The 16,169-nt window shown below is 49.4% G+C and overlaps 1 protein-coding gene across 1 annotated transcript in view; it reads right to left on the minus strand.

Annotated features, from left to right (window-relative positions):
• The window catches only part of AJAP1 (adherens junctions associated protein 1), a 94,797-nt gene that overhangs the window by 451 nt on the left and 78,177 nt on the right, over positions 1-16,169 (minus strand). Inside the window, exon 3 of the mRNA XM_015424120.1 lies at positions 4,433-4,675. Within this exon, the coding sequence (XP_015279606.1) occupies positions 4,433-4,675 (243 nt within the window). The remainder of the gene's footprint in view (positions 1-4,432; positions 4,676-16,169) is intronic.

Below are 16,169 nucleotides of genomic sequence, written 5' to 3' on the forward strand. Positions count from 1 at the left end.
GGAGGGAGGGAGGGAGGGAGGGAGGGATTTTATTTCTCATTGGCTCCAACTTTTCCTCTTGTTGGGTCTGGAGACCCCGGCATAGAATGCATGAGAGACACTCCAGGGTGCCAGTTTGGGTTTCCCACCTCGAGGTGGGCGGTGGGGAGATCTGGAATTACAGCTGATCCCCAGACTACATAGATTGCTTATTTGTTTGTTCGTTTGTTTAAAACATTTATTCCACTTCTCCTGGAGAAAAACTGCTGCTTTGAAAGGTAGACTGTATGGTATTTTCCCCTACCAATGTCCCTCTCCTTCTTCAACCCCACTCTCCCAGTCTCCACTAGGGTTGCGATCCCCCCAATGGGGGCGGGGGTCCCCGTGCTTTCAGGGGCCCCAATCTACCAATGGTCAGCTGGCCAGCAAGAGGAGCCCTGCCCCGAAGAGCCCTGGCGCACCCGACGTGCCCAGATGTCACCCAGAGATGATGTCATCACACTGGGCACATTGTGTAGGGGCACTCTAGCATTTGTGTTAAAACTCTATGGTAACCATAGAGCTTTCCCCCAAAAATGCTACCCACGTCACCTGCATGACGTGCCTGGAAAATGCACAAGCACCCCCACCAGCAGCCAGGTAAGACCCGGCAGCTCTAGTCTCCACCCTCAAATCTCCAGATATTTCCAAACCCAGAGCTGGGAACTGTAGTGTCAATGGATTTGCGGCCAAACATCAAGTTGTCAGCTCTGAATGGGAAAATATCTGGAGATTTTGGGTGTGGAGCCAGGGAAAGGTGGGGTTTAGGGACTGGAGGGACCCCGTTGGAGTGTAAGGCCATAGAATCCACCCTCCAAAGCTACCATTTTCTCCAGGGGAACTGATCTCTGTAGTCTGGAGATCAACTGAAATCCTGGGAGATCGCCAGGCCTCACCTGGAGGATGGCAACCCTAGCCAGCAGGCTGTACCCTGCGGTTTCCTCAGCCAAAGAGGTTAATTCTGTTGGGGATCTAATCAGGGAGGACTGTGCGGAGACCAATAATCCCCAGCAAAGCATCACCTTAAGACAAAAATCATAATTAAAAGAAATCAGCAATGAACCCTGTCCAGCCAATGCGCACCTGCCAAGGAACAATACGGAGAGAGGAGCAAACATGGAAAAACAGCAACGCCAATGGTTCACGGAAAGGACGGGGACACACACTGAACACGTGTCTTTCAAATCGCCACCCCCACTTGGTACCCCGACATTGGTTGGCTGGGGCTCATGGTCAAAGGTCACAAGTACGGACATTCAATGAAATGGTTTGAAAATCCTGGCCAATTCTCTGCCTGCCAGGAAGCCCGTCCAGCATGGCACCTAGCCAGCAGCCAATAGCAACCCCTGACAGATTTCCAGAGACTGTAGTTTTTGAATGGTTTACCAACCCGGTCATTTTGTGTGTGTGCTTTGGAGGCGGAGAGGGGATCCTGCAGAATCAGTGTCCTTTTTTCCCCTCCGGCAGATTTGTTCCAAAGTTTGGGCCAAAAATAAAAGTTGGGATACTAGGTTTGGTTTGGATCATGATTTTTTTGCTTGTTCTGTTTGTTTTGCCTTGCATGCAGGCATGTCTGGTTGAAAAATCGCTGCACTGCTCATCAGTGAGAATTGTCCAGGTCTTCCCAAATTTTGCAGAATAGAGCCGCCTCGAACCCAGGGCCAAAAATGGTCTCGGCAGTCCCAAAGCATGCAAACTTAACTAGCAATAAGTCATGACTCTTAACTCTCACCCTACCTGGGGACAGGCAGTCTCGTGCCAAAATGCTCACTACATTTGTGGCACGGTTGTGACTTCCCTATCAGTAATGTCACGTTTTGGATCGTGTTGGCTAATCTTGCATGGCAATGTAGGAATCAGGGAATCCACGTTACTTAGAACGTCAGACTTTATCAATGAGATCTGATTGTCACCTAGGGTTGCCAGCTCCAGGCCGGGAAATTCCTGGAGATTTCAGGGTGGACCCCGGGGAGGGCAGGGGTTGGGGAGGGGAAGGGCCTCAGCAGGGCCCCTCCATAGCAGTCATTGTCTCCAGGGGAACTGACCTGTGTTGTCTGGAGATCAGCCGTCCTTTGCTGATCCCCAGGCTCCACCTGGAAGTTGGCAACCTTATAGTGTTACCATCAGAGCTGTGGAAACCATGCTGCAAAGTCAGCATGTAAACGGGACCTAAAAGAATGGAGGGTGCTCAGGGACAGACGTGGGGAAGCTAGTAAACCGAAAGAAGGAAGGCTTCCTGACTGGTTCTTGGCATGACCAATCAGTAGTGCTTAGTAGAAAAGAACCCATGGGATCTCCACCATAAGGCTGAACCGAGGGACCCGAAATCTGGGTAAGGGGGGAGTTCCAGAGAGGATCTGGTAGCCCCCTGGAGTACCAGCTGTCCTGAACTTGGGGGACCATGATTTAAACACACACACACAAACGTACAACACTGACAAAAACCTCAGAGCCGCATGCAAATTGGCCCTTCAGAAGCAGACTGATATTTCATGGTGAACAAAAGCAACTTGATCAAGAAGCAGCCTGTTCATAGGACACGTTGGCCATACAGATGACAGATAGACAGCTCCGTGGCTCAAAATCTCACACAGGTGTCTCTCCGGCCCTCCCTACACAGCGTATGATGCAATTACAAGCCAGGTAGGACTCAGGATTTGTTGGTTTTGTTTGGTTTGTTACATACACTCCCTTCTCGCACTGAACAAATTGCAAAACCGGGCTTAGTTAGACTCGCTGGACCAAACTTCTAGAGTGAGATGTAGACGGGTAGAGTGGGAGGTAATCAGGTGGCCCCAGAGCTCTTCAGCAAGTAAAGAAAGAGGTCATTGGTGAATCCTCCATGCAGATTTAAGCAAGGTGATAGTTCCTCCTCATGCCGTGGCAAGTTTTGCAGGAAGAAATGGGTGTGACCCACGTGGTGGTTGCCCATCATTACCACTGCTCTACCATCACATAGAAAGCCAGACACCTCATGTTTGCCAGACGTCTGAGTTACATGAGATGGGAGGGGAGGGGAGGGGAGGGGAGGAGGCCTGTCTTCTTCTTGCTGGATCACTCCTGGGATCCCTCAACGGTGGTCTGGATTTCTCTCATCGCACACACAACGGCTCCTACTTCTGTTTGAAGTAGGTCCTACTTGGCTGCTGGCAGAGGGACTCCCAATCATTCCTTGTGTTCTTCTGGTGCGCACACAAAGCCCGGAAGTGACATCATTGCATTTCCGATGCTGGGGGTGAAACTCTAGGTTTTGGGCAAAACTCTATGGTTTTTTGGGCCTCAGAACCATAGAGTTTTGCCCAAAACCTAGAGCATCACCCTCAATGTCGGAAATGCAACGACATCACTTCTGGGTGATGTCATCATGCCGGTGCTGGCAGCACTGGGAGGGGACTTCTTCAGACTGGGGCTTCCCCCACCAGCCAGCTGGACAGCGGTGGATTGGGGCCCCTGAAATCAGGGGGATCCCCTGGCCCTACCGGGGGAATGGCAACCCTAGTCTGAAGACCTGCCTTGTCTTTTGGAAATTCTGTTGCAGTGGAGCGGCTAGAAGGACATTTTCTTGGGGTTGCCAATTCCAGGTTAGCAAATTTCTGGAGATTTGGGGGTGGAGCCTGGGAAGGGCGGGGTTTTGGAGGGAAGGGACCGCAGCAGGGTACAATGTCATCGAGACTACCCTCCAAAGCAAGCATTCTTTCCATGGGGACTGGAGTTCAGTTGTAATTCTGGGAGATCTCAAGAACCTACCTGGAGGTTGGCCACCCCAATTGCCCAAGCATTCGCCAAACAGTGGCAAACCCAGGGAGGGGGAGGGACGGGGAAGATCCCTTGACTCTTTCCACATAACCCACAAACACACATACAACAAGATGATCATGCATGCTGAGAACCGTAACGCCTGTGTATCTACACAATGACAGGATGTCACCAGAGATGGCCACGGTGACTTTCAGCCTTGCCATGGCACTAAAGATATGGGGTAGCAATGTTCCCTCTAAGCTGTAGAGTCCTGTGAGCAAAAATTCTACTTGGTGAGCTACTGGCGTTAAAGTTGTGAGCAGGTGATTTGGCTACTGCATAAATTAGTGTGTTCCGGAGCCCTCCTTCCTGAGCCGAGACAAAAATGTGTGAGCCGGAGGCTAAAAAACTGTGAGCTGGCTCACACTCACTCAGCTTAGAGGGAACATTGGTAGCAATCAGTAAACTTCAGATAGTACACACGCCTTCCCCTGCTCCTTGGATTTTGCACACTCTTGTACAAGCAAACACAATGATTGGGGGAAGCTGCAGAAAATGTTCCCGGGGGGGGGGGGGGAGACAGCTGTATAAACAGAGCTCATTCTCCGTGTCAGCGACAAAACCCGATCAGCACAAAAAGGATTCGGCCGGAGAGACCAAGCTTCTAGTCCCTTACCTATTCCCATTGAAGGATGTCTTATAATCCCCTGGAGGAAGTATCGTCTCCTCGGTATAGACTGGCACGGGCGTCCGCACACACTCATGGGAGCACTGCAGCGTTTCGTTGTAGGCCGTGAATATGTCCAGGTTACTGGGCACTCGGGCCGGAGTGAAGTCCGTCAGATTCTGACAACTCTCCTCCTGCTGGTTGATCTTGCGCTGGTGGCTGTTTCTCCTGGTGTTCCCACTTTGCACGCAACTGGAAGGAAGAGAGGAGGAGAGAGGTTGAAAGTGCAATAGCCAAAGGACAGCCAATAGGGCCTTAATGAAAGGGGGCATCCCGGCAATTACTCCCATTCTTCATGTGCATTTCAAAAGCCGGAGGTGGGGAGAGATGGGGGAAATCAGGGGATGTGGTGTTGTCATGCCTAAGGTTGCCAACTTCCCGGTGAGATATGCAAAAGTATATAGCACTGTGCATAACAGATGTATGTTCAAGGTAAATCAATTTTGTTCTTTTTATTTTTTATTTTTCTATACTGTTATATAAATATTGGTATCAAATATTATCAAAAATAAGTTTCACCCAAACAAAACATCAAAGTGCGGGTTTACATTCTGTACAAATATTCAGACATCACTTGTCAGTATCGCAATCACTAGTCTCATGGGACTCTAGTAATTTACCCATCTTGAGTACAATCTTTCTCAAGGACTGTGATGTATATAAAGGACATAAGGCACAATAATTCCTCTTTGTGAGCACAAAAACTCTTAAGATAGCAGGATATTTCCTCGGGTCCCATCAGAACCCTTGTGGCAGACATAATAACCTATCTAGGAAGAGGAAGAGAGCCATGGAACAGCTAACCCACCACTTGGGTGCCGGTAGGTAGCCCCACCCCCTGTAACATATGTGGCCATAGTCTAGGGAATTAACTTGCACTTGCAACATATCTGTAAACCGCTCTGAGACCTTCGGGTCTGAGCGGTATAGAAACCGAATGTAATAGTAATAGTAATAATAATAATAATAATAATAATAATAATAATAATAATAATAGGATAGCACATCCCTCAAGTTCTCTCAGGTAACTGATGGGACCCTAGAAAATATGCTGCTATCTATTACACACAATGATATATACTTTTGCATATCTTCCTAATACTGTGACCCTCAGTTTTTGTAACTTCCAGGTGAGGCCTGGAGATCTCCCACTATGACAACTGATCTCCAGATGACAGAGGTCAGTTCCCTGGGAGAAAACAGCTGCTTTGAAAGGCGGACCCTTGAAATACCCTGCTGAGGTCCCTCCCCTTAGGGTTGCCAACCTCCAGGTGGTGGCTGGAGATCTCTTGCTCTGAAGAAGAAGAAGAAGAAGAAGAAGAAGAAGAAGAAGAAGAAGAAGAAGAAGAAGAAGAAGAAGAAGAAGAAGAAGAAGAAGAAGAGATTGGATTTATACCTCACCCTTCACTACCCAGAGGGGTCTCAGAGCGGCTTACAAACTCCTTTCCCTTCCCCTCCCCACAACAGACACCCTGTGAGGTGGGTGGGGCTGAGAGAACTCTGACACAAACTGCTCTTTTTCAAGGACAGCTGTGCCAGAGCTTGCGACTGACCCAAGGTCACATCAGCAGGTGCAAGTGGAGGAGTGGGGAATCAAACCTGGTTCTCCCAGATTAGAGTCCGCAGACTTAACCACTACACCAAACTGGCTCTCCAGGTGACATAAATCAGTTTACCTGGAGAGAATGGCTACTTTGGAAGTTGGACTCTATGGCATTATGCCCCAAACCCCGCCCTCCCCATGCTCTGCCCCCAAAATCTTCAGGTATTTCCCCACCCAGAGCTGGCAACCCTGTGCCAGCTCGTGAGATCACTTCCGGTTCAAAACCAGAATGATGTCATGACAGCAGGGTGACACTGTATGCTTTGTCTTAAAGAGTTTTGGATGAATTGCCCTAGATCATTGCCCTGACGGCATGACATCACTTCCAGTTTCGCACAGGAAGTGATGTGTGCTAGTGTCATGCCCCACCCCTCAATTTGTCCCTTTGGCTATGGCTGGCAATGCTTCTGTCACGCTCCAGGTCGTCCCCAGGTTCTGAAAACCCAGTAGCCGTGTTGACGTTCTATAGAGTAAATGAGCGCCTCAGATTTGGAAGTGCTGGGGGTTGCGTCACACCCCAGACGACCTCCTCAGACTGACCGTCTTTGCCTCCTCTCTCTGTGTTGTCTGGGAGATCGGTTCTGATTTCCTCTCTGGCACTCTTCAGCTTCCTCTCTTTTATATCTCTTTTCGTGATTAATAAACCTATAGGCTATTCCACCTGTCCATCGCCGTGATCTCCTATCTCGTGGTGCTTCCCCCTCTTTAGTCCCACCTTCCTGTATACCCAGTGCTTCTATCCTGGAGCTGGGGGTGTAAGGGAATTCCCACTTCCTGTCTGTACGACGGGGCCAACGCCGTCATTCCTGGCGTCTGCACATCTCAGGGGTAAGGCTGGGACCCGCCACCTGTCTCGCTCTTTCAAACAGGGCCCTCCTACCCTTATTCAGGATTTGAACGTGGTCCGTGCCAGTCCATTCCCCAAATCCCTTCTCTTCCGGATTCCTCCAGCCCCATTGTGGGCATTGAGGGAGGGTTTTGGGGTCTCGAGTGCTTATGAGACCACCGTTCTTCCCCGGGATTTGCGTAGGACAGCTTCTTTTTTGTGTTTTTCCTGAGTTACTTTTGAAAACTGTCCAGAAACTCCAAAATGTGACAGCCAGACTGGTGTTGGGAGGCTGGATACGGGAGCTCCACCACCACCACAGTGCCGGAAAGTCTGCCCTGGCTCCCTTCTGTTTCCAGGCACAATTAAAAGTGCTGGTTCTTACATTTAAGGCCCTCAGTGGCTTGAGACTGGGAAACTCGAAAGACTGCCTCCTGCTGTGCTGTCTGGCCTTCCAGCTAAGATCTACCTCTCAAGTCCAGTCCTCTGTTCTCTCACCTTCAGAGGTGAGACGGCATTTTCAGTTTGGGCACCTTGCCTTTGGATGAAGTGCTGACCTCCACGTGGGGCCTGCAGTCTTCCCAGAATTAGTCCAGATGGGCGAGATCAGTTTCCCTGGAGACAATGGCAGCTTCAGATGGTAGACTCCAGTGTTCCCTCTAAGCTGAGTTAGTGTGAGCTAGCTCACAGTTTTTTCTCCTCCGGCTCACACATTTTTGTCTCAGCTCTGGAAGGAGGGCTCCAGAGCAAACTGAGGTATGCAGTAGCCAAATCACTTGCTCACAACTTTAAAGTCAGTACCTCAAAAAGCAGAATTTTTGCTCCCAAGACTCCAGAGCTGAAAGGGAGCATTGGTGGACTCTATGGCATTACATCTCTAATCCTGCATTGAGCAAGGGGTTGGAATAGATGGCCTGTATGAGCTGCAGTGGCTCAAGTGGTTAAGATGCTGAACTGCAGGCTGTGGAAGGTCAGTAGTTCAGCAGTTCGAGACCCGGGTGCCGCATGACGGAGTGAGCTCCCATCTCTAGTTCCAGCTCCTGCCAACCTAGCAGTTCGAAAGCGAGAAATACCACTTCAGTGGGAAGGGAACAGAGTTCCGTGCACCTTGGTGTTTAGTCATGCCGGCCACATGACCACGAAAACATCTTTGGACAGCGCTGGCTCTTTGGCTTTGAAACGGAGATGAGCACCGCAACCCTTGAGTCAGACTCGACTGGCTTTCGAGCAAGGGAATTTTTACCTTTATGGTCCCTTCCACCTCTGCGATTCTGTGATTGTACTGAGTTCCTTCCCCACCCCAGACTCTGTCATACCAGACACTGCCCCTAAATCTCCTGGAATTTCCCATCCTGGAGCTGGCAACCCGATGCCCTCCCAATCGAGGCTCACCTAGTATCTGCCTGTCATTTACATGCCAGGCCAAAACACGCGCTTCCCACCTCCTTTATTAAGGGTTTGAAATCTTTTTTAAAAGGGGTTTCATAGCCTGCTTCTACCCTGAAAGTTGTTTCGGTCATATGTTTTAGGCAGGGGTCATTTCATAGAAAAAGAGGTGCAGGAGCTCATTAGCATAACATATTAGCATATGCCACACCCCCTGACATCACCGGAAGTGTGTCAGAAGGCAACACCCACTGCTCAGGCTCCACTGGACTGTTTTGGATTGCTAGCTATGGGGGGAGACACGTGCAGATCTGTCCTCGCAGAGGAGGGAGAGCTTGTACCTGAATAAAACTTGGTCTTAAAGGTGCCACTGGACTGTTTTGGACTGGGGGGCCCGGGGGGGAGGAGCTCTGCAGCTTACCTGGCTGCTTCTTGCTCTGACTGAGGGCTTCTGGGAGCAGGGGGTGGGGCTTGTTGCAAGTGCCCGTCCCCTGGGCTCTTTAATGCTGGAGCTCTGCTCCTGTGCGCTCCTGCAGGAAATGACCCCTGGTTTTAGGTTGCTCCTCACTCCTTTACACTGTTTTTATGCCCTTGGCTTGTTTCGAGTGGATTGCTTTTCATGCTGTTAATAATGTTCATTACTGTCACTGTTTTTGTGATACTGTTTCTGCTCACTGGCGGGCTTGAGCGGCTCTCTCAAGAGATGGCCCAGACATTCCCTAAATAAATAAATAAGATTTCATTCCCTCGCAAAGCGTTGCCCCTTTAATGAGGGTTGCTCCAACATCAGGACAGATGCATGTGCAGAGGTCATTTTGGGGGGGATCGCGGGGGATCGCAGTTCCCCCGGGTGAGGTGCGGGGGGCAGGGAACTCGATGAAGCCCCGCCCCCTGCTTCCGGCCGCCCTGCTTCCAGCCCTCATTCAGCCAGGAGGAGGCAGGAGAAGAGGGAGGGTAAGTTGCTTCCTCCCCGCCTCTCCCCACCCCTGCCTGCCTGGGACCAGGGAGGGCCTTGGCGGGGCTTCCTCGCACTCCCGCCGGCTGTGCAGGTCCACCGCCGGGTTCCTGATGTCAGGGTGTGTGGCATATGCTAATGAGTTATGCTAATGAGTTCCCCTAGCTCTTTTTCTACAAAACGACCCCTGTGCATGTGTATATGTCTATATCGAAGGGGGTGGGGGGAAAGATGAAATGTGAATGAGCCATAGCATAGCCATGTCAGTGAAGGTCAAGTAAAGAACTGAGGGGAATGTTTGACCCAGTGATGAGCCGGCACTATTACCTGTGCTTTTAGCTGAAGTCTCCAAAAGTCAGCATCCCTCGCCTCATAGGACAAACTAACCTAAACTAACCTTTAACACAGATCCTGTTTCCTTAAACTATAGTAGTCAGCTGTTCCTGTTGCACTTGTAGCGTACCACAGATAAGGTAGTACTATTCTTAAAAGTATGCTAAGATTAAGAAGAAAGTACAGATTGCTTTTCTATTGGTTTAGAGTTAGTACAGTGTTGAGTAGGCATGCAGGGCCAGCTCACTCACTAGGCAAACTAGGCGATCGCCTAGAGCAGGCCGGCCCTTAGGGGTGCCAAACTGCACCCGCCCCCGTACTCTGAGAGTTTCTTGATTATTTGTGTTTTTCATTCTTCCTAAAATGCATTTATTTTTGAAAATTGGTGGGCGCACGGGGGCAGTGTTCCCTCTAAGCTGAGTTAGTGTGAGCCAGCTCACAGTTTTTTAGCCTCCGGCTCACACATTTTTGTCTTGGCTCAGGAAGGAGGGCTCCAGGGCAACCTGATTTACACAGTAGCCAAATCACTCGCTCACAACCTTAATGCCAATAGCTCACAAAGTAGAATTTTTGCTCGCAAGACTTCACAGCTTAGAGGGAACATTGCACGGGGGCGGGGGGGGCGTCAGAAGGGATCCTCACCTAGGGTGCAAAATAAGCTGGGGCCGGCCCTGTAGGCATGCAGTGATTGGTTACATGTTACTGCCTTCTTGTGATGTAAAACTTGTGATAAGTCCCAAAGATGAATGATGTAACAGTGTCAGCATCTTGAACTTTCTTAAGAATAGATGCTTTCCTTATTCATGGCCAATCAAGAAAATCTTTTTATTGATTTTAACATTGTTTTTAACTGCTGTACATTGCCCAGAGCCTTGTGCTCACAGGGATTGGGCGATTCATAAATCCAACAGATAAAATAAAATAAATAAAAGGGTTTCTGCTCCAGTTGTTACTAGTGACTTGGACCCCTTCTTTGAACCCAGCTAAAATTTGTAATTTCCCATCTGTGTGTGTTTGTGTGTGTGTGTGTGTGTGTGTGTACCCACACCATATAGATGACGGATGGGAGAGGAAACGACTCCTATTCCTGAGAGAGGAAGCTTTATTATCCCCCCACTAATTATACCTGTGCTTTCAAATTTAATTATCATTCTCAAGTATCTGGGAAACATTGCCCTCAATCAAACCATCGGGCGTGAGCTATATTTTATGCATGTATTTATTTATCTAGCGTAATCAAATTTGAATTTTAAATATGGGCTTTTATAATTAAGGGGAAATTACGGGTGTTAAGTGGTATGCCCATGTGTGCGAGAAGAACACAGAGGTTTGTGTTCCGAGAAGGATTTCGGCCTCAGATTCTCCCCCCCCCCCTTTAAATCCAAGAAGAAGAGGGAGCTGATCTCTGATCTTCTTGCATCACCTTTGTGCCATGGAGCTGTTTAAGTAAACAAGAAGCCCTTGACCAAGCTGGGGAAGCCCTGGACAGGCATGATAAGGATGCGAAGGTACATGGGAGGTGGGAAGAAATTACAATCCCCAGGAAAAAAAAAATTGATGCTACCAGGTGCAAGAGCCAGTGTGGTGTGGTGGTTAAAGTGTCAGACTAGGATCTGGGGAACCCAGGTTCGAATCCCCACTTGTGCCATGGAAGCTTGCTGGGTGACCATGGGCCAACTGCTCACTCTCAGCCTGACCTACCTCACAGGGTTGTTCTGAGGATAAAATGGAGGAGAGGAAAATGATGTAAGCTGCTTCTGGTCTCCATTGGGGAGAAAGGCGGGGATATAAATAAATATATATATATTTAAAATTCCATTTAAGGAGAAGAAGAAGAGAAGAGGTTGGATTTATACCCTGCCCTTCACTAGCCAAAGGAGTCTCAGAGTGGTTTACAATCTCCTTTCCCTTCCCCTTCCCACAACAGACACCCTGTGAGATAGGTGGGGCTGAGAGAGCTCCCCCAAGAACTGCCCTTGAGAGAACAGCTCTGAGAGAACTTATAACTGACCCGAGGTCACACCAGGAGCTGCATGTGGAGGAGTGGGAAATCAAATCCGGTTCTCCCAGGTTAGAGTCGGCGCTCCTAACCGCTACACCAAACTGGCTCTCTGGTCCCTAAGTGCTTTTTACTGCTGATAGTAAAGGTAAAGGCAAAGGTTCCCTTGCTTGAAAGCCAGTCGAATCCGACTCTAGGGTTGCGGTGCTCATCTCCGTTTCAAAACCAAAGAGCCAGCGCTGTCCGAAGACATTTCCGTGGTCATGTGGCCGGCATGACTAAACACCAAGGTGCACGGAACGCTGTTACCTTCCCACTGAAGTGGTACCTATTTATCTACTTGCAATTTCTTACTTTCGAACTGCTAGGCTGGCAGGAGCTGGAACTAGAGACGGGAACTCACTCCGTCATGCGGCAACTCGGGTCTCGAACTGCTGAACTACCGACCTTCCACAGCCTGCAGTTCAGCGTCTTAACCACTTGAGCCACCGCAACTCCTTTTTGCTGCTGATAACCCCTGCCAATTAAGGTTAAGGGTTCTTCCACCACCACCCCCTTTGGAATGAGGCAGACTTCCACAAATGGACACTCCTCCCTCCCACCCTGTCGACCTTTTTTCTTCCAGGAAATTCCATAAAACTCAAGGGGGGGGCAGAGAACAGATTTCCACATGAACACACATAACTGCCTTATATTGAACCAGAACATCAATCCATCAAGGTCAGTAGTGTCTATTCAGACTGGCAGTGGCTCGCAGGCAGACGTCACAGGCAGATGTCTTTCACAGCATCTGCTGTTTGATTCTTTTAACTGGAGATGCTGGGGATTGAACCTGGGACCTTCTGCGGGCTGAACAGATAACTCTACCACTGGGAAGTATGAGGATCTGAGGACTTGCCCATCACTAGTCACTGCCCAGATTTTGTACTCTCTCATATTCTGTTTTATACCTGTGGTGTATTCAATCTGACAATGTATGTATGTGAACTCACTCATTGAATCACCATGTGAAGCTTTCATCCTGGGCTAGGATCCTAATCCCTCACTTGTAATTGGTAGCCCAGGAAGAGCCAACCAATCATCAACAGCTAGTTCCAAGAGTGGGAACTATTGTGATTGGACTTTATCCCTGCAACCTCAGGCGTGGCTACATTAGCCGGGAGAGTTTAAAAGCAGAATAACTTCAGTGCAAAAGCTGTTCTGGCGATTCATGTTGATCTTTTTTTGTGTTGAGTTACGAGTTGCTGCATAAAGCTGATCTTTTGCTGAAATCACTCTCTGACTCTTTGTTAAGTAACCGACTTAACAATACCTAATGGGGGGAAGAGGAGGAAAGCACCCTTTAAAGCATAGCTAAACTACAAATCTGATCTATTTTAACAACCTCTTCTTCGGACACTATAGATCTGTGAAGAGGCTGGGGAGAGTGGAGAACTCTCTCTAGCATGGTTGCCAGCTCTGGGTTGGGAAATACCTGGAGATTTTGGGGGTGGAGCTTGAGGAGGGTGGGGTTTGAGGAGGGGAGGGACTTCAGTGGGGTAAAATGCCATGAGACCACCTTCCAAAGCGGCCATTTTCTCCAGGTGACTTGATCTCCGTTGCCTGGAGATCTGTGGTAATAGTGGGAGATCTCCAGCCACCACATGGAGTTTGGCAACACTACTGTCTAGTCCTTTTGGACCCAGGGACTGAAAGCAAAAATATGCAGGTAGCGTCCCGCCCAATCATTTCTTGACAAACAAGACTGCTCCCGCCTCCCATGATTCTAGCCAATGAGGGTATGTACAACCAGGATTGACACTTTTGCGGCATCTTTTCACCAAGAAGCTTTCCTGTTGACTGAAAAGAAGCATCAGCACATTAACGTGAGCCTACAGACTGTCAAAGAAGGTGTTTCCTTCTGATCTTTCCCCCACAAAGCAACTGGATGACTGCAACAGTGAGTGATGCACCCGATTAACATGCAGCTTTCGTACTATGAAAATCAAGCCAACTGGATTTAGGGAATTGAGCTTTGGCAACCCTTGCTGCGACACAGCAAAGGAGGCAGTGGGACAGACAGAAAAGGCTGGCAACAAGCATGGCTGCCAACTTCCAGGTGAACCCTGGAGATCTCCCACTATTACAACTAACCTTGAGAAGAGAGTGATCAGTTCCCTCTGGGGAACAGGGTTGCTGTGAAGGTTGGACTCTATGGCATCGAAGCCCATTGGGGTTCCTGCCCTCCCCTTCCCAGGCTGCCCTTCCAAAATCTCCAGGTCTTTCTCCTTGCTGAGAGCTGGCAACCCTAGTGACAAATCCGGTTGTCCCTTCCCACATGTTATCTTCACAACAGCCTTGGGAGGTAGGCGAGGCTGAGAGAAGAGCAACTTGCCCCCAGGTCGCTCAGTGAGCCTCATGTCAGGGTGGGAAATGGAATCCAGTTTTCCCAGACCCTAGTGGGACTCTACCTGTCTCTTGAAACCAGCTCCAGCAGCCACTGACCACTGGGCATCAGCTGGTGAGCATGACCTCTGCTTCTGCACTGTAGCCCCCACCACCTCGGCTTAGGGTTGCCGGTTCCTCCGGGCTACCGGTGAGGGGTAGGGCTGCCAGCTCAAGGTTGGGAAACTCCTGGAGATTTGGGCACAGTGCCTGGGGAGGACTTGGGACCTCAATGGGATTTAATGCCATAGAGCCCATCCTCCAAATCATCCATTCTCTCCAGGGGAGCTGATCTCTGTAGTCTGGAGATGAGCTGTAATTCTGGGGGGTTCCACAGGTCCCAGGGTTGCCATTCCCCAATAGGGGGCGGGGGATCCCTTGGTTTTGCGGGCCCCTGCCTGCCACCAGCCAGCTGTCAGGAGGAAATCCTCCCCGCAAAACAGCAATGTTGCCGGAAATAAACGCAACGTGCCTATGTTTCCCAGAAGTGATGTAGGCACGTCAGTGATGTTGCGGGGGAGGGGGGATGCTCTGGCTTTTGGGTAAAACTATGGCTCGAGGCTGATTTTACCATAGACTTTTGCCCCCAAACCAGAATGTCACCCCCAATGTCACTGAAGTGCCTACATCACTTCCAGGTGAAATAGGCACATCACCAGTGTTCCCTCTAAGCTGAGTTAGTGTGAGCTAGCTCACAGTTTTTTAGCCTCCGGCTCACACATTTTGGTCTTAGCTCAGGAGGGATGGCTCCAGAGCAAACTAATTGATGCAGCAGCCAAATCGCTCACTCAGAACTTTAATGCCAGTAGCTCACAAAGTAGAATTTTTGCTCACAACACCCCACAGCTTAGAGGGAACATTGCATCACACGATGTCACTTCCTGCTCCCAGAACACCCCTGCATCCTCCCCCACTGGTGTTTCTAACAGATCTGGCAACCCTACAACTGGGGCCGGCTTCCCTACCTGGCTTGGCCATCCTGATACCTGGGCAATGTCTCCACTAACTTTGACTATTAGGGCCTTTGCGGGGTGTAATCCACAACGGGTTTCGTGGGGGTATTTCTGCCCATCTACAGGGAACGACACCAGATGCCTTCGTATTTTTAAAACTGCCAGTGCAGCTTTCTTAGAGATATTGAATTAGGGACTCAGCTGAGAAATAAATGCCTTAGCAGAGGCAGACGGTGTCTGGGAAATGCATGCTGGCTCCCAAATGAGCTTTGCTCTTTAATCCTTTCTGACAAAGGGGAGCAGGGATCTTTCTGAACCACATTCCAATTTACTTGCCGACTTGGTATCTGATTGGGCCCAGTCACCTCGAGGGGAGGCCTCCGAACTGCCCGGGCAAATGCTGCCGTGAGACGCCTCAGATTTGAAGCTATTAGCAAATGTGCTCAGAGCTGACCAGAGGACCTATACGCTGCTGGGGAGATGAGCAAAGCCACCCGGCCCAGCCCTCCTTGCTCCCCCCGTTTCTCCCCCAGAGGTGCCGGCTTATTATTACAGCTAGCAGAACTGACCTCAAAGTAGGTCAATTTGACTAGGAAAATAAGGAAAGGCAGGGACGCCTGGAGCAGGGAAGTAACCTATTTAACTATATGCATAGCTGATGCAAACGAGACGACGAGGCCAGATAAGCACACAGAGGCTAGGAAATTCGGAGCAAGGAAAAAGGGCTGCTTCTTGCAAGAGTCTCAGAACATGCAAGGCAAGCCCACGCACAGGCTGAACCTGTTCATTCTAAACCCCCTTTCTGTGCTGTGCATGTGGGCCCAAAGGCAAGGGAGGGATCTTCGTGTGATTGTACGTATACATATTTTTGCACAATGTGCACATGCATTTGGGTGCATTGATAAAAGTGCAAAAAAGCAGACTAGGCATCTCTGTATATACGTATGATTCTCCCCCCCCCCCCTCAGTGTTTTCTAAGTATACCTGTGCATTTGGGTGCACTGATCAAGCAACACAAAGACACCATCTTTATGAGACAGTATACAAGGTTGTATCCCAAGATTCCTTTTGTGTGGCGTTTAAAGAAAGAAAGAAAGAGTATCTGTACATAGCAACACCAGACAAAAAGACTCCCGATGCAGTTGTGCACGCAACCGCATTGAGATTGTTTTTTTGCAGTGTTTTATCGATCATAAAAGTAGGGAAA

The sequence above is a fragment of the Gekko japonicus genome, unplaced genomic scaffold (genome assembly GCF_001447785.1).
Source record: "Gekko japonicus isolate JY-2015 unplaced genomic scaffold, Gekko_japonicus_V1.1 scaffold997, whole genome shotgun sequence".
NCBI lineage: Eukaryota > Metazoa > Chordata > Lepidosauria > Squamata > Gekkonidae > Gekko > Gekko japonicus.